Source organism: Leptodactylus fuscus, chromosome 3 (assembly GCF_031893055.1).
Source record: "Leptodactylus fuscus isolate aLepFus1 chromosome 3, aLepFus1.hap2, whole genome shotgun sequence".
Lineage (NCBI taxonomy): Eukaryota > Metazoa > Chordata > Amphibia > Anura > Leptodactylidae > Leptodactylus > Leptodactylus fuscus.
The window spans coordinates 160,389,494-160,408,542 of NC_134267.1; the positions used below are offsets into that span (position 1 = coordinate 160,389,494).

A 19,049-nucleotide genomic window follows, 5' to 3' on the forward strand; every position below is an offset into this window, starting at 1 on the left:
TAGGGCTGTGGCCACAAAAAAATGAATAAAGTAAGATAGTGGACAAACAAAGCAGTTTGGCTGAAGCAGTGTATTTAGGAAAAGTCTTACATTCACATTAACAAGCATTATAGATCGGATCCTTGTGATGGGACAACCCCTTTAATGAGAAATTGTTTTAGATAACCAAAACATAGATAAGTTAAATCTGGTGACATCTGTACTTTGACATTCTCCCACCCTTCCTATCAGGATTCATGGAGGGGACAGTCAGTTTTTATGAGTGTTGATAACCTACCATAGGCTCCTGCATTACAGCATATTGTATGAGTTATCAAATCCTCTGGCACAAAAATAAGAAGTTAAAAGTATGTATAACAAGTTTTGAAAAACTGGAAAAAAAAAACAAAAAAAAAAACCTTCATATTAGTCCCTTTACCCACAAATAAAAATATTACTGCAGTCAAAAATTCTTTAAATGTTTAAAAGTATTTACCATCTAAAGTTGACAACATTACGGAAATAAAATCAAAATTAATAGCACGTATTACTCTGGAATGAAAAAAATTCAATTGTGGCAGAAAAAGTGAAGCGGCACCTATTAAATGATGCAAATATGTGGACTTGGGAGAGGTTGTGAGTGGTTATCTTTAAACATTAGGCATTGCCTTTAAATCTGTATTTATTAGGACATACTGGAAGATTAATTTGTGAAAAAATTCAGAATGATTGAAGTCTTGACAAAAGTAAACAACTAATTTGTAGCTAGAGATGAGCGAACAGTGTTCTATCGAACACATGTTCGATCGGATATCAGGGTGTTCGCCATGTTCGAATCGAATCGAACACCACGTGGTAAAGTGCGCCAAAATTCGATTCCCCTCCCACCTTCCCTGGCGCCTTTTTTGCACCAATAACAGCGCAGGGGAGGTGGGACAGGAACTACGACACCGGGGGCATTGAAAAAAATTGGAAAAAGTCATTGGCTGCCGAAATCAGGTGACCTCCATTTTAGACGAATAGTGGATTTCAAATCCGGGTCATATGAGAATGTGAACTTTGTGACTATGAGACAGGGATAGCTGTACAGGCAGGGATAGCTAGGGATAACCTTTATTTAGGGGGGAATGTTATTAAAAATAACTTTTTGGGGCTCTATCGGGTGTGTAATTGTGATTTTTGTGAGATAAACTTTTTCCCATAGGGATGCATTGGCCAGCGCTGATTGGCCGAATTCCGTACTCTGGCCAATCAGCGCTGGCCAATGCATTCTATTAGCTTGATGAAGCAGAGTGTGCACAAGGGTTCAAGCGCACCCTCGGCTCTGATGTAGCAGAGCCGAGGCTGCACAAGGGTTCAAGCGCACCCTCGGCTCTGATGTAGGAGAGCCGAGGGTGCACTTGAACCCTTGTGCACCCTCAGCTCTGCTACATCAGAGCCGAGGGTGCGCTTGAACCCTTGTGCACACTCTGCTTCATCAAGCTAATAGAATGCATTGGCCAGCGCTGATTGGCCAATGTATTCTATTAGCCTGATGAAGTAGAGCTGAATGTGTGTGCTAAGCACACACATTCAGCTCTACTTCATCGGGCTAATAGAATGCATTGGCCAGCGCTGATTGGCCAGAGTACGGAACTCGACCAATCAGCGCTGGCTCTGCTGGAGGAGGCGGAGTCTAAGATCGCTCCACACCAGTCTCCATTCAGGTCCGACCTTAGACTCCGCCTCCTTCGGCAGAGCCAGCGCTGATTGGCCGAAGGCTGGCCAATGCATTCCTATGCGAATGCAGAGACTTAGCAGTGCTGAGTCAGTTTTGCTCAACTACACATCTGATGCACACTCGGCACTGCTACATCAGATGTAGCAATCTGATGTAGCAGAGCCGAGGGTGCACTAGAACCCCTGTGCAAACTCAGTTCACGCTAATAGAATGCATTGGCCAGCGCTGATTGGCCAATGCATTCTATTAGCCCGATGAAGTAGAGCTGAATGTGTGTGCTAAGCACACACATTCAGCACTGCTTCATCAAGCCAATACAATGCATTAGCCAGTGCTGATTGGCCAGAGTACGGAATTCGGCCAATCAGCGCTGGCCAATGCATTCTATTAGCCCGATGAAGTAGAGCTGAATGTGTGTGCTAAGCACACACATTCAGCACTGCTTCATCAAGCCAATACAATGCATTAGCCAGTGCTGATTGGCCAGAGTACGGAATTCGGCCAATCAGCGCTGGCTCTGCTGGAGGAGGCGGAGTCTAAGATCGCTCCACACCAGTCTCCATTCAGGTCCGACCTTAGACTCCGCCTCCTCCAGCAGAGCCAGCGCTGATTGGCCGAATTCCGTACTCTGGCCAATCAGCACTGGCTAATGCATTGTATTGGCTTGATGAAGCGGTGCTGAATGTGTGTGCTTAGCACACACATTCAGCTCTACTTCATCGGGCTAATAGAATGCATTGGCCAATCAGCGCTGGCCAATGCATTCTATTAGCGTGAACTGAGTTTGCACAGGGGTTCTAGTGCACCCTCGGCTCTGCTACATCAGATTGCTACATCTGATGTAGCAGTGCCGAGTGTGCATCAGATGTGTAGTTGAGCAAAACTGACTCAGCACTGCTAAGTCTGCATTCGCATAGGAATGCATTGGCCAGCCTTCGGCCAATCAGCGCTGGCTCTGCCGGAGGAGGCGGAGTCTAAGGTCGGACCTGAATGGAGACTGGTGTGGAGCTATCTTAGACTCCGCCTCCTCCAGCAGAGCCAGCGCTGATTGGCCGAATTCCGTACTCTGGCCAATCAGCACTGGCTAATGCATTGTATTGGCTTGATGAAGCAGTGCTGAATGTGTGTGCTTAGCACACACATTCAGCTCTACTTCATCGGGCTAATAGAATGCATTGGCCAGCGCTGATTGGCCGAATTCCGTACTCTGGCCAATCAGCACTGGCTAATGCATTGTATTGGCTTGATGAAGCAGTGCTGAATGTGTGTGCTTAGCACACACATTCAGCTCTACTTCATCGGGCTAATAGAATGCATTGGCCAATCAGCGCTGGCCAATGCATTCTATTAGCGTGAACTGAGTTTGCACAGGGGTTCTAGTGCACCCTCGGCTCTGCTACATCAGATTGCTACATCTGATGTAGCAGTGCCGAGTGTGCATCAGATGTGTAGTTGAGCAAAACTGACTCAGCACTGCTAAGTCTGCATTCGCATAGGAATGCATTGGCCAGCCTTCGGCCAATCAGCGCTGGCTCTGCCGGAGGAGGCGGAGTCTAAGGTCGGACCTGAATGGAGACTGGTGTGGAGCGATCTTAGACTCCGCCTCCTCCAGCAGAGCCAGCGCTGATTGGCCGAATTCCGTACTCTGGCCAATCAGCACTGGCTAATGCATTGTATTGGCTTGATGAAGCAGTGCTGAATGTGTGTGCTTAGCACACACATTCAGCTCTACTTCATCGGGCTAATAGAATGCATTGGCCAATCAGCGCTGGCCAATGCATTCTATTAGCGTGAACTGAGTTTGCACAGGGGTTCTAGTGCACCCTCGGCTCTGCTACATCAGATTGCTACATCTGATGTAGCAGTGCCGAGTGTGCATCAGATGTGTAGTTGAGCAAAACTGACTCAGCACTGCTAAGTCTGCATTCGCATAGGAATGCATTGGCCAGCCTTCGGCCAATCAGCGCTGGCTCTGCCGGAGGAGGCGGAGTCTAAGGTCGGACCTGAATGGAGACTGGTGTGGAGCTATCTTAGACTCCGCCTCCTCCAGCAGAGCCAGCGCTGATTGGTCGAGTTCCGTACTCTGGCCAATCAGCACTGGCCAATGCATTTCTATGGGGAAAAGTTAGCTTGCGAAAATCGCAAACTGACAGGGATTTCCATGAAATAAAGTGACTTTTATGCCCCCAGACATGCTTCCCCTGCTGTCCCAGTGTCATTCCAGGGTGTTGGTATCATTTCCTGGGGTGTCATAGTGGACTTGGTGACCCTCCAGACACGAATTTGGGTTTCCCCCTTAACGAGTTTATGTTCCCCATAGACTATAATGGGGTTCGAAACCCATTCGAACACTCGAACAGTGAGCGGCTGTTCGAATCGAATTTCGAACCTCGAACATTTTAGTGTTCGCTCATCTCTATTTGTAGCTATCCTTTCCATATTTCTTTTACTGTTTATTTTATGGTAAAGGGTTTTATTGTTACATTACATTGATTTGACCAGGTAGGACTAGGTTTCATGCTGTAGAGAATTACAATATTCTACTAAACCAAACTTGAATTGCTATAAAAGCCTATGATGATAGGAGGTCCAACTATAGTTCAATAGAACTATAGGGGGTTTGGGTGTTGTAGTTATAATTCAGATACCAAAATGTCACCATATTATGGCCATAAAAAACTGACTCCCTCTGCACCAAAGAAAATACCACATCTGTAGCCAGATTTCCTACAATGCAACTATAGATTTCTATTATTTCAATATTAAATTATTACTTGCCATTCTAATTGTTATCAGAGATTATATATCTAAAGCATTAATCACTGTAAATATTAACTATGCCTGAATACTTAATGACTTCATCATTATTTCATTTACAATCACTAAATATTCTTATTGAGATGATGTTTTACCACAATACAGAAACAGCTTACCGAAATGTTTAATAGGCAAAAGAATTAATCTTTGGAGATCAATGGAAACAGTCCAATTGTATATGGTAAGACTACAAGAATGATATAGTTGATGTTAAAATAGCAATTGCTGAATGTTTAAAGTCAAACGATTTGCTTGACCCCAAGGAGCATAGATTTATTGAAGAAAGATCATGTCAAACAAGCCAAATTGATTTTTTGCCACTTCAAGCCCAAAGAGACATTATGGGTATAGCTTATATAACACTAAGCAAGATATCCAACATAATGTGCGCAGACTTAAAAGTTGCAGAGGTTAACATTATCTTCTAGCTCTGTTCATTAAATATTGTTTGCTAGTGGATAAAGAGAAGAGGAGAACTGTTATAGTCAATAGGTTATATGTTTTAAAGAGAAAGGTGCCAGAGTCTGGGAATTTTGAGTCTGCTTTAATTTTAGGCCAATGCACAAGACTCTAAAGGCTGCTGTCACTTTTTTTATTTTTTAAAATAAAAAAAAGTGCGATGGAAAAACTAACGCCATAACAGTAATCTGTAGAGATGAGCGAACGGCGTTTGATTGAATTGATATTCGATCGAATATCAGGCCGTTTGAGGTGTTCGATTCCAATCGAACACCAGTGGCAAACTCACTAAAAGTTCGAATCCCCTCCCACCTTCCCTGGTGCATTTTTTGCACCAATAACAGCGCAGGGGAGGTGGGACAGGAAATACGACAATGTAGGCAGTGAAAAAAAATCTGAAAAAGGAATTGGCGGCCGGAAACAGATAACCTCCAATTTAGATGAATGGTGGATTTTCCATTCGACTAATTTGGGACTGTGAGTGAATGTGATACAGGGACAGATGTACAGGCAGGGTTAGCTAGGGATAACCTTTATTTAGGGAGGAATGTCACTCACCTAGCTCTTTGGGGCTCTATCTTGTCGGGATCCCTGTCAGCTTGCGATATGCGCGAGCTGACTTTTTCCCATAGGAATGCATTGACCAGCGTTGATTGGCCGAATGCCCGTACACTGGCCAATCAACGCTGGTCAATGCATCCCTATAGCAAGGTATAGCAGTGCCCATGCAGTTAGCCCAGCTACTCCAGACACCGGAGATGAAAGAGATTTTAGATTCTCCTCCTCAGGCAGAACCAGCGTTGATTGGCCGAATCCCATAGAATGGCCAATCAACGCTGGTCAATGCATTCCTATGCGAAAAAGTTAGCTCCAGCATATCGCAAGCTGACGGGGGATCCCGACATAATAAAGGTACTTGATACCCCCAGACATGCTTCCCCTGCTGTCCTAGTTGCTTTCCAGGGTGTTGGCATCATTTCCTGGGGTGTGATAGTGGACTTGGTGACCCTCCTGAGTCAAATGGTAGGATCCCCTGTAGCGAAGCATTTTCTCCCATAGACTATAATGGGGTTCGATATTCGATCGAATAGTCGAATATTGAGCGGCTATTCGAAACGAATATCGAATCTCGAACATTTTACTGTTCGCTCATCTCTAGTAATCTGTATTGCTTTTATTTATTCATGGTCTTTTTTGCCCTTTGGAATTTTATTTCCTACAATGAAATTGTCCCCAAAAAAAACAAAAAAAAACAAACGCAATTTCCACTGCATGCAACAAAAAAAGGAAAGATCACTATGTATATATGGGGGTAAATATTGTTAAAATTGGCATCAAAATCCCTACTTGTATCAAATTAGTCTGTAGAGTTGGGAGTTTTAGATTCTAAGGAATCACTGAGAATATGTACAGATTTGTCCACATTACCCTTAGCTTCAATTTGGTTTAAGGGTTTTTCTGAACATATAATACTGATGCATGATCCTTTGATCAAGTGTTGTGAGTTCCTCACTGACAACCAAGCACAACACCATATATTACATTGTACTGGTTATATTCTTGGCCTAAGGCTAAGTTCTAATACCATGTGATAGATTCTTGTGAGCTGTACTAATTCAGTACAATATTGCAGAATGCTAACAAACACTTGACAACTTGCATTTCACAATATAGTCACTGGATAGCCACACATAGACCCATATAAAAGGTACTACTGTAACCACTTCTAGTCCATCTCTTGTTCTGCAAGGACATACTGGTACATCCTTGCAGTTTTAAGCAGCTCCATGAAATCGTACAAGTGCTGAAGTGGGAAGCCGGCTGTTACCACAGTCAGAGCTCCCATAGAGAAGGTAGGGATGGGTTCCACCCCTACCTTTCCAATTGTTGTGCACACAACGCTCAATGAGCACTCTATACACAGCTATGGGAGCCGCCATGATGGGTCTCCCCTCTGATCCGGTGGTCACATGATCCTCCAGATATCAGAGACTATTACAGCTGCTGGGTCCTAGAAGACCCAGATCAACTCAGCAGTAGGGTTGAGCGATCGAGATCAGAAAAGATCAGATTCCGATTAGTGATCGAGTGAATTTCACGATTGTGATTGGAATTCCGATCCCAATCTTTTTAGGCGGGATCGAGGTCGGAGATTATTTCCCACAATGCTTTGCTACTGGCCAAGCATTGTGGGAAAAGCTATGTTTTCTAGGTCCCATAGGAATAAATGGATGCAGCCGGCACACAGCCTGTGCCGGCATCCGGCCACTTAACTTCCTGCGTGCCGGCTGCATCCATTCGTTCTAATGAGAGACTAGCTAACATCTCTAGTAGCTAACACTTACCTGCACAGAAGCGCTGCCGTTGGTCCGGTCCCCACTGTTCTCCCTGCTCTTCTCGCTTCACTGCCTCCGCCTCCCAGGTTAGTGTTACAGACCTAGGAAGAAGGCGGGGCTTGTGGCTTAGGAGAGTGTGGGTAGGTAATGGGAGGGGAGCACTCACGTCTCCCTGCCCTGTACCCACCCACACTCTCCTAAGCCACAAGCCCTGCCTTCTTTTTAGGTCTGTAACACTAAACTGGGAGGCAGAGGCAGCATGGCGAGAAGAGCAGCGAGAACAGTGGGGACATTATGTAAATAATAAAAAAAAAATAAATAAAAAGTTAAAAGAAAAATAATTAAAAAATTGGCCCGCTACTGAAGTGGTTAACGAAACAAAGCAACCATAAGAATGCATGTCAATCAATAACTGCTATTACAGTAGCATCATCATTTTGTGAGAATGAGCTAACTACAGTCAGTGTATCTCCGTTTGCAGAAATCTATAGATCTAGTCAAACATCTTCATCTATTCAAAAGAGTGGGCCTCATAGGTTCTCAGTTACTAGACCTGGTTGCTGTAATCCTATTGAGTGGTATCAGAGACCCTAGACTAAAATGAAATTACTTATTTGTAGGGATACTTGAAAGCCACTTTATACTCAACTCACAGGGGTAACATAATAGAAAGGAATCTGGAGAAACAAGAGGTTTGGGTGGAGGAAGGTCAACAATTATGTATTAGGTTAAGGGCACACGTTGCAGAAAAGCAGCATTCTTTGCAGCAGATTTTGTTGCATTTTTTTTTAGTCAAAAGCCAAGAGTGGATATATCAGAAGGGAGATTTGTAAGTGATTCCTTTACATCACCTATTCCTTTTAAAGCAACTCTTAACTTTGGCTAAAAAACAAACATACATAGAAACATCTGCGAAAAGCATGGCTTTTGTCCAATGTGCGGCTTCAGCCTTAGGCTACATGCACATGACCATGTGCATGTGGTGAGTCCATTGTTGAAAACGAAACATAGACCCATTAATTTACTTCAGTGAGCTTGGGCTACGAAATGGAAAGCAATAGGACTTATCCTGAATTTTTCACCACGTTTATGGCCCCAACAAGGGTGCATAGACTATAATAGGTCAGTGTGCTAGGCATGAAAAATACAACTAGCACACTGAAAATGTGCTTTTAAGAAGGCTGTTACTGCTGACTACCATCTGATATCCATTGGCTTATTATTTATTCATTAATATTGCTCCATTACTGCATACATAGTACAATTACAACAAATGGGAGTGGACTCTACCCAAAAACACATTTAATCTTCAAGGAAACATAGGTAGAGACAATAGGTGAAGGTAACAGTAACACATGTGGAGCCATAGTGGCGGCAGGGTTGATGTTTGATGTGTGTTACGCTGGGTTGACACCAGCGTTTGGACACAAAGTCGCCGCAGAGAGCACAAAATGCTCAACGGCACTCACAGCTGGACACTTTTCAAATCCATTCAAATAAATGGGTTTGAAAAATTACTGCAGGTTTCCGTCTGTTGTCCAGTTTCGGGCAGGAAATGGAAACCTGCATAACGGAGACCCAGGCGCAGATGTGAATGAGCCTTAAGTATACTATTTTAAAGGGGTTGGTCTTCAGGTTGCAATTGTGGGGGACAGATTTGAAGAGTATGGGGGATACACATGAGAACTCTTGAAGGTGGTTGTGTGAAGAGTAGATCAAAGCAAAGCAAATAAAACTATGTATATGTTGTTGCCACTTGGTGTTAGAGCTACAGTCCTTGGAGACCTCAGAGTGCATGCAAAACATTTCAGAGGACTCGGAGCTCTTTTGATTAGGAGTAAATTTATTTTGCCCCAATCAAATCTGAGTGCAATTCAACTGAATAGGATCCCAGATGAATTATGGAAAATTCACTGATCTGCAACTTGTTAAAAATCATCTAAATGTTTAGAAAAGGCTGAGGCACAACACTGTGTAAAAGCTACTTTTAGGTTGTAGATTTTGCTGCAGTTTTTTGAGACAAAGTCAAGAGTGGTTTGAAAAGGAAGGGGAAATATAAAGGAACAAATCATATTTCTTCTGTCTGTGCCTTAAAAAATGGTAACAAAACTTTCAACAACAAAAAATGCTTTTCCACAATGTGGGTCCTTAATCTAAAAGTGTGTATAGGATTGGCCTAAAGAAGCCAATCCCTTATTCTTAGCAAACATATTACTACTGTATATTTGGTTATAAAGAGAAGAGAATATTTGCTATATTAATTATCAAATAAAAGAAATAATTACAAAGTTCATCTTCATTAGATCACATATCTGTAATAGAATTCATTTTAGGTTATGTTCTAATTGATAGAGCTAAATAATATATTCATATCTAAAATAAATGTACATACCTGTAATATTTTTCTATATTTTCTTTAGAAATGTCCTTTAATACTTCATTAATAATGTGAACTTCACTTGAGGAATCAGATTCATTTGGTATATTACAACTACTGGAAGTTGGATTTCTGTTTGAAAAATAGCCTATTAAAATTCCAATAAGAAATGTAAACATAAAAATAGAAAATGTTCTAACAATTGTGCAAAAGAGCTGGGAGGACTTTGGCTTGGATTCTGTATAATGAGAAAAATATTCCGGTTCCTCCTCTAATCTTTGAAAGCGTCCCTTGGGTGACATTGACAGTTGATTGGAGGCAATTGTGTGTGAATGAATTGCAGTAGTGTTTTTCTCATGGCAGTGAATGAAACCATCAGATTGAAATTGCTCTGCTCCAAGTTCCTCTAATTCTGTCTCCATGTCCCATTCTAGTTCCAGGTTAGAAGTGGGAATATCATCATTTTCCATATACTGCAGGTCTGGAAGGGTCCTTCTTACACTTTCTAGTTTTCGGTATGATAAATCATTTCCTGTAAAAATTATAGTCAAAATCGTACGTTAGTTTTATATTTTTCTCTTATATCAATCAAGTTAAAAACTCCAAAAATATTACATTTAAAAAGTATTGACAGAGGTGACTCCATTTAAAGAACAAAACAAAAAAAAAAACTAGACAACTGCTTGACCCAGTGTGTATTTTAGAGACTATTAGAGACCCCCCCCCTCCCGACCAATCACACTTTTTACTGTTAGCAATAAATTTACTCAGTATGAGTTATCAATTTTATCTGTGCAGCAAATACCTGAATATTGCAGCATACTTATTGATATTTATATGAAGCAAAAAAAAAAGAAACAGATAAACCCAAAAAAAGCTAATTACAACAACAAATTTACTAAAATAATTGGCAATTCATTCATTAAATTCAATAAACCACACTGTAAAAAACATCTCTTAAAAAAAAAAAAAATGTACATCGATTTCTGGCAGCATCTTTAAATGTATTATTTTGTATAAATATATTTCCAGACATTATTAATGTAGAAATCCATGAATAAAAACTTAAAAATGCTGCATTGTGATAAAAAGAATAAAACCTCAAGCATTTGGTAGCTGTGATTTGCCCTTTGTATGGCAATTCTGTACACTCATCTTTATATAGCAAATTAGTAAACCTTGGTTGATACATAACAGGCAGTGAACGGGGGATGTGTCAGTATGAGCGTCATTATTCAGGATCATAAGACAAGATAGTCAGGAGGCTTAACAAGGAAAACAAAAGAATGATGAAAGAATATGCAGGGTGGGCCATAAGTATGGATAAACCCAGGGTGGGCCATAAGTATGGACACACCCAGATAAAATGGAAGGGGTTGCTGATATCACCTTACTGTTTGTGGCATATTAGTACATGGGGGGGGGGGACATTTGAGGTCAGGTGACGCCCATGGTGGCCATCTGCAAAGCCGCCATTTTGGATTCAACTTTACTTTTTCAATGGGAAGGGGGTCACACATCAAACACAAAGAACTGCACTAGAAAAACAATGGTGTGCTAATTTTTAACACAGCTTTATTCATTATCGTTGTATCCTGTACCTGTTTTTTCAGGTGCCCCACATACTGGATCTTCATGGAGTACACCATAGCCTTCAAATGGCCCCAGAGTTAGAAGTCCAAGGGAGTGAGATCTGGAGACCTTGGGTGTATCCATATCTGGGTGTATCCGTACTTATGGCCCACCCTGTATTATATATGTATATATTATAGCAAAATATAACATGCAAGTCCCATACAGCTAAAATACTGTTTTGAGGATTAATAAAGAGTGACATTTTTAAAAGGGAAAGTCTCCCCAGGAAATGACCTATTGTTTAAAACACATTTTTATATTAAACATATTTTTAAATTTTTGTGTTATCTATTTTTTAATTCAAAAAATCTTGCAGGTCCAAGTCTTGCCATCAAGTCTATAATAGTTTGCTACTTCCTGTCTCTGTTTAGGCCGATCATGGGCCATAGAGACAAAGTTTTCTAGGCATGCTCTGTGACTTCTGCAGAGGGGGAATCTGTGAAATCACCTACTGTGACTTATGTATTAACTGCCCTAGTGGTCAGAAACAAAACTGCAGGATATTTAGGATTTTTAATTATATATATATATATATATATATAATATTACTAAAGATTTTTTTTTCAAACTTTTTCAAATATGTTTAAAATAAAACTTAATTAAAAAAAAGTTGATTTTCTAGTGAAAGTATATTGTGTTTAGAATTTTTTCCAAGTATAGAAAATATACTGATTCAATGACATATTTTGGAGTATAAGTATGATCCTACCTAGTATCTTCATACTACACTATTATGCAGATATTAGTAGAGTTGATATTCAAAGATTCCAAAAAAGTTCAATTTGCATTAAAATAGATATGTAAGCTCAATGGTCAAATCAGAAATCATTTATCACAAACATTCATCCATTGTAAATGAATGTTCCAGATTTCGTTCTTCTTGCCTTCTTTTTTACCATACACTCATACTGATTTATATTGTGATTTTATTCCCTTATGTACTCATTGTAAAATGGAAAAAAAACGACCCCACACTACGTAAAATGTAATGTGGCATTTAAAAAATGGTGGTTTTATTTTAACCACATCATCTTAAGAAATATATTTTTTAAGGCCAAGGTGAGCAATTGCTAAAACTGTCATGATGATTTAGGGTCTGAATGAAATTTGCAGAAAAGGACGATGTTCTTTTTATCATAATGCTCAATCACGGTCGGTGTTAAGTATTAGAACTACTTACTCATCACAGCCACATTTAATGTGAAAATCTTTTGCTTGTGGGGAAAACTGAAAAATCAACTAAGAAGGACTTCAATAATCCTTGAAAGCCACAAATCAGCATCAAGAGAGTGTTGGTACACTGTACCTTATATAGATAATCACAGCAGGATAGACCTTTAGACAGAAAATATTTCAGAGATTGACTGCACTGACCGGATTTCCATTCGCTATTTCCTAGAGATGCTTCAGATTTAATCAAAGTATTTCCACCGGTTTAAGTATATTGCTCTTCATGTAATGACACAGTTTAACACTTTGAGAGTCATGTGAGGAAATGGACAATGCTGGCATTTTCTTTGAATAAAAATAGAAACCCCATTATCCATAATTACATGAAGTTTTAACCAGTCGCAAACATAGAAGCAGCCCAATAGTGAAGATGAAAATGGCCTTTCAAGTATATAATAGCATGTTGTTGCTTTCCCACTCCAAACCCTTTTATGACCCTGTCCAGACAGTTCTTTATTCCTTTATGCTTATTTCTATAGCGCCATCGTATTCCGGAGCGATTTACAGACATTGTCAGTCACTGTCCCACATAGGGCTCACAATCTACATTCCAGACCAGTATGTCTTTGGAGTGTGGGAGGAAACCAGAGTATCCAGAGGAAACCCAGACAAACACAGGGAGAACATACAAACTCCTTGTAGATGATGTTCCTGGCAGGATTCCAACCCAGGACTCCAGCGCTGCAAGGCTGTAGTGCTAACCACTGAGCCACCATGTTGCCCTTTCTTTAAAAACAATGCTTTTCATTTGGATACAGAGGTCCTGTAAAGGATATCCCTATGTAGGGACTGGGACTCACTTTCTAATGGCTCATTATCAGTCATTGATTTGATCCAATAATGACTACATACTATACCAGTGGTACTCAACTGCTTTTGATAAAGGTCCACTGACTGGAGTCCACCATTAGGTGAATATCCAATCTAAACAGTAACTGAACATGTTCAACTTGTAATTTTGTTATTTAAAAGTGCTGTTAAGAGGTCCTTAACTCCTTCCTGGCATCTGACGTAATAGTACGGCGCACTTATATACTTTCCCATTCTCTGCTCCGGGGCAGGTGATATCGGTGCTGTTCGTTTCTGCACCAATCTCTACTCATTGTCAGATGTCTAGCTGGGCTGTGAGGAATGCCCTTCTCCCCCAGACAGTACTCTTCCATAGCCCTATACTGTCAGAGAGTGAGTTTCTGACCGCCCACCGATGATGCTGAGCTGTAAGGTGATTTGTGCTTTAGTTGGGAGCTCATAACTTACAGCTTTATTATGAAGTTATTTAATAACATTACATTACACACTGGGTCATTTTCGATTAGGGAAGGTAAAACATTTTTTTACTGGAGTGTTACTTGGAAGAAGCTTAAAATAAGGAAAGCATTTTATTTGTGCAACCATCCTGGATTCAGCAATACAGTCCTGGATTTCAGGTACCATCCTAGGTAGTGAGTGGTACAGTATGTACCAGCTTCAACTCTACTCGCCTTAGGGAGCCTGCACACAGAGTTTACGCTCGCTCATTCTGAAAGTAAAACTCGTTCAGAGTGAGCGGCGTAATAAAACAGATCCCAATAACTTCAATGGGTTCTGGCATACGTGCGCTCCCCATTGAAATCAATGGGAGGCTTTTTTACCTATTGCTTTCAATGTCATACGCGCACATCACATTGAAAGCAATAGGTAAAAAAGCCTCCCATTGATTTCAATGGAGAGCACGCGTATGCCAGAACCCATTGAAGTTATTGGGATCTGTTTATTACGCCGCTCTCTCTGAACGAGTTTTACGTTCAGAATAAGCGAGCGTAAACTCTGTGTGAAGGCTCCCTTAGGTTGCAGATTGAGTTGTACAGTACTTAGCAGAAAAGTGTACAATGCAATGCACTGCAAGATTTGTTACTCTTTCTGTCCTATAAAAGTTGGACGCTATTGCTTGATGGACAAATATTTATTTATTTTTTTCCCAATATGACTTTTCTATCTGCACAGCCGTAATCCAACATCACATCATACTTCTATTGAAATTTTTTTTTCTATTGCTTTAATCAGATATTTCTCATTTACTGAATTATTTATGTAGGTGGCCTTCTCAGTTGATGAAATAGAAAATCAACCCTTTGTGTCATTGTCATAAAGCCTGTCAGCAGTACTTGAAATTAATTATACTGTATTAATTATATGTCATAAATGGTACAGTTATGATTTGAAACAAAGGGGAGCAAAGGTTGTCACAATACCTTGACACTAGTTGAACACTAGCTCACTAAGTAGCACTGTATTTTTAAAATTCGCTAGTCAAAACCAATATGAACGACATAGGCGTGTATTTTTTCTCATTTCTATCTCTTACTCTCCATCAACACCCAGCAGATGTCAATCAGGGATAAGAGGCAATGCTAGACAGTGATTCAAACGTTCTCCGCCACACTCTGGTACACTTTAGGCTCATTTGCATACTGATAAAAATGTCTTTTTCTGTGGATTTCTACAGCAATTTCTGACAGTAAAAAGGTATGTCGTGATGCTTTTCTTGTCCCCCTACATGGAATTTGTAGCAGTATAGCATGAATTAAAGGGTTTGTCCAGGATTTCTTTTCCTCATCTTAAGGATAGGTCACAACTATCACAACTATATCATGGATCAGCTGTCTAGGGCCACTTCTGACACCCACACTGTATACATCACAGGATTGGAAGCAGTTAACTCCAGTCCCTGTATATGAGTCTATAAGTATAGGCAATGAAAAGAAAAAAAAAAATCCCGGCAAACACTTTTTAGCCACTGACCAACTATAACTATCATTTTTAAACTGCTATACCTATACCTGTATCCATGGCCAATATGCACCCTTGATGTTTAGAGGGAAAACTTTTTCACTATCATCATAGATGTGAATTCTTTATTATAAGAGCAGGGAGAAAAAAAAACTGATAGTCAAACTTTTTTGATATTTGTTTCTTTGTACAGGTGTAAGAAAGCCTGGATACCTTTTTTTAAAAAAATGACAAGTTATGGCTACTAGATTTCTGAGAAAGGGACATTGATCTAGGGATTCATTGTGTCATATATAGAATTGGGAACATTTTTCTCTAATATAGGTTAAGTACTGTCTGCCTCATTGGAGTTTTCCCCAGTATCAGCATAGGGGTTTGGTCTGATGACCTGTCTCTTTTTTTCCAATCTAAATTAAATATCTTTATTAGAGATGAGCGAACACTAAAATGTTCGAGGTTCGAAATTCGATTCGAACAGCCGCTCAATGTTCGTGTTTTCGAACGGGTTTCGAACCTCATTATAGTCTATGGGGAACAGATACTCGTTAAGGGGGAAACCCAAATCCGTGTCTGGAGGGTCACCAAGTCCACTATGACACCCCAGGAAATGATGCCAACACCTCTGGAATGACACTGGGACAGCAGGGGAAGCATGTCTGGGGGCATCTAACACACCAAAGACCCTCTATTACCCCAACATCACAGCCTAACAACTACACACTTTACACACTCAATACCACCTCTCTGACAGTAGGAAAACACCTTGAAACATGTGTATTTGGCACTTGCAGTGAGGAGAGCTTGTCACCAGCAGTGAATTTGGCCCTTGTAGTAAGTTGAGGTTGGCACCAACATTTGTTTTGAAAATCAGGGTGGATTGAGCCTCTAACCAGCAGAGTTTGGGCAAATTCATGGTGGAGGGAGCCTCTAAAAACCCCAGTTTGGACCAATTCATGGTGGAGGGAGCCTCTAAAAACCCCAGTTTGGAACAATTCATGGTGGAGGGAGCCTCTAAAAACCCCAGTTTGGACCAATTCATGATGGAGGGAGCCTCTAAACAGCCCAGTTTGGGCAAATTCATGGTGGAGGGAGCCTCTGAAAACCCCAGTTTGGACCAATTCATGGTGGAGGGAGCCTCTAAAACCCCCAGTTTGGACCAATTCATGGTGGAGGGAGCCTCTAAACAGCCCAGTTTGGGCAAATTCATGGTGGAGGGAGCCTCTAAACAGCCCAGTTTGGGCAAATTCATGGTGGAGGGAGCCTCTAAAAACCCCAGTTTGGACCAATTCATGGTGGAGGGAGCCTCTAAAAACCCCAGTTTGGACCAATTCATGGTGGAGGGAGCCTCTAAACAGCCCAGTTTGGACCAATTCATGGTGGAGGGAGCCTCTAAAAACCCCAGTTTGGACCAATTCATGGTGGAGGGAGCCTCTAAACAGCCCAGTTTGGACCAATTCATGGTGGAGGGAGCCTCTAACCAGCAGAGTTGGTGGAAATCAGGGTGGAGGGAACCTCTAACCAGCAGAGTTGTGGGAAAGCAGGGTGGAGGGAGCCTCTAACCAGCAGAGTTGGTGGAAATCAGGGTGGAGGGAGCCTCTAACCAGCAGAGTTGTGGGAAAGCAGGGTGGAGGGAGCCTCTAACCAGCAGAGTTGTGGGAAAGCAGGGTGGAGGGAGCCTCTAACCAGCAGAGTTGTGGGAAAGCAGGGTGGAGGGAGCCTCTAACCAGCAGAGTTGTGGGAAAGCAGGGTGGAGGGAGCCTCTAACCAGCAGAGTTGTGGGAAAGCAGGGTGGAGGAAGCCTCTAACCAGCAGAGTTGGTGGAAATCAGGGTGGAGGGAGCCTAGTATTAGCAGAATTGTGCAACGCTTATGGTGGATGAGTATGAGGATGCGGAGGAATTGGAGAGGTTGAGTACAGACATGGAGTTTCATGTTGGGGTGCTTTACACAGGTGGGCCCAAAAATGAAGGCTCTATCCAGTGGTGGTTCATTTTTATCAAAGTGAGCCAGTCGGCACTTTCAGCTGACAGACGGGTGCGCTTGTCAGTGATGATGCCACCGGCTGCACTGAACACCCTCTCAGATAGGACGCTGGCGGCAGGACAGGACAGCACCTCCAAGGCATATAGGGCAAGTTCAAGCCACAGGTCCAACTTCGACACCCAATACGTGTAGGGCGCAGAGGGGTCGGAGAGGACAGGGCTGTGGTCGGAAAGGTATTCTCGCAACATGCGCCTATACTTCTCACGCCTGGTGACACTAGGACCCTCCGTGGCGGCACTTTGGCGAGGGGGTGCCATCAAGGTGTCCCAGACCTTAGACAGTGTGCCCCTCGTTTGTGTGGACCGGTGAGAACTTGGTTGCCTACTGGAGGAACTGCCCTCCCTGCCGCCAACGTCACATGCTGGAAACATCTCCATCATATTCTGCACCAATTGCCTGTGTTGCAAGCATTGATGCGATTGGCCCTCCCCTCTACCGGAATAAAAGACGAGATGTTGTTTTTATACCGGGGGTCAAGGATAGCAAAGATCCAGTACTGGTTGTCCTCCATGATTTTGACAATACGCTTGTCGGTTGTAAAGCACCCCAACATGAACTCAGCCATGTCTGCCACAGTGTTAGTTGGCATGACTCCTCTGGCCCCACCGGAAAGTTCAATCTCCATTTCCTCCTCATCCTCCATGTCTACCCATCCGCGCTGCAACAATGGGACGATTCGAAGTTGCCCGGAAGCCTCCTGTATCACCATCACATCATCGGACAACTCTTCTTCCTCCTCCTCCTCCTCCTCCTCCTCCTCCATTAAACGCAGTGAAGCGGACAGATGTGTGGACCTACTCTCCAGCTGTGACGGATCGGATGCTATCCCTAACTCCTCTGTGTGATCTGAGTTATCCCTGATGTCAATCAGGGATTCTCTCAGAACACACAAGAGCGGGATTGTAAGGCTCACCATCGCATCCTCAGAGCTCACCCTCCTTGTGGACTCCTCAAAGACCCGTAGGATGTCACAAAGGTCTCTCATCCATGGCCACTCATGGATGTGAAACTGAGGCAGCTGACTTTGTGGCACCCTAGGGTTTTGTAGCTGGTATTCCATCAAAGGTCTCTGCTGCTCAACCACTCTAGTCAACATCTGAAACGTTGAGTTCCAGCGTGTGGGAACGTCGCACAAAAGCCGGTGTTGTGGCACATGCAGGCGTTGCTGGAGAGATTTTAAGCTAGCAGCGGCTACTGTCGACTTGTGAAAGTGGGCGCACATGCGCCGCACTTTCACCAGTAGCTCTGGAACATTGGGGTAGCTCTTTAGGAAACGTTGCACCACTAGGTTGAAGACGTGGGCCAGGCATGGAACATGTTGGAGTCCGGCAAGCTCCAGAGCTGCTACCAGGTTCCGGCCGTTATCACAAACAACCATGCCTGGGCCCAGGTGCAGCGGCTCAAACCATATTGCCGTCTCATCGAGGAGGGCATCCCTCACCTCGGAGGCAGTGTGCTGTCTGTCCCCCAAGCTGATCAGCTTCAGCACAGCCTGCTGACGTCTACCAACGCCAGTGCTGCAACGTTTCCAACTCGTAGCTGGGGTCAATCTAACAGCGGAGGAGGAGGCGGAGGAGGAGGCGGTGGCGGAGGAGGAGGCGGTAGAGGAGGAGGAGGAGGGGGGTGTTCTTCTCGTGTCCCTGCCAGGAATGTTAGGCGGGGAGACAAGGTACACCGGGCCAGTT

General features: G+C 42.6%; 1 protein-coding gene across 1 annotated transcript in view; it reads right to left on the reverse strand.

Moving 5' to 3' along the window:
- NAALADL2 (N-acetylated alpha-linked acidic dipeptidase like 2) overlaps positions 1 to 10,509 on the reverse strand; it is a 378,602-nt gene extending 368,093 nt beyond the window's left edge. Inside the window, exons 1-2 of the mRNA XM_075269559.1 lie at positions 10,494 to 10,509; positions 9,704 to 10,220 (exon numbers count right to left, since the gene is read on the reverse strand). Of these exons, the coding sequence (XP_075125660.1) occupies positions 9,704 to 10,220; positions 10,494 to 10,509 (533 nt within the window). The remainder of the gene's footprint in view (positions 1 to 9,703; positions 10,221 to 10,493) is intronic.
- Between the last annotated feature and the right edge of the window lie 8,540 nt (positions 10,510 to 19,049).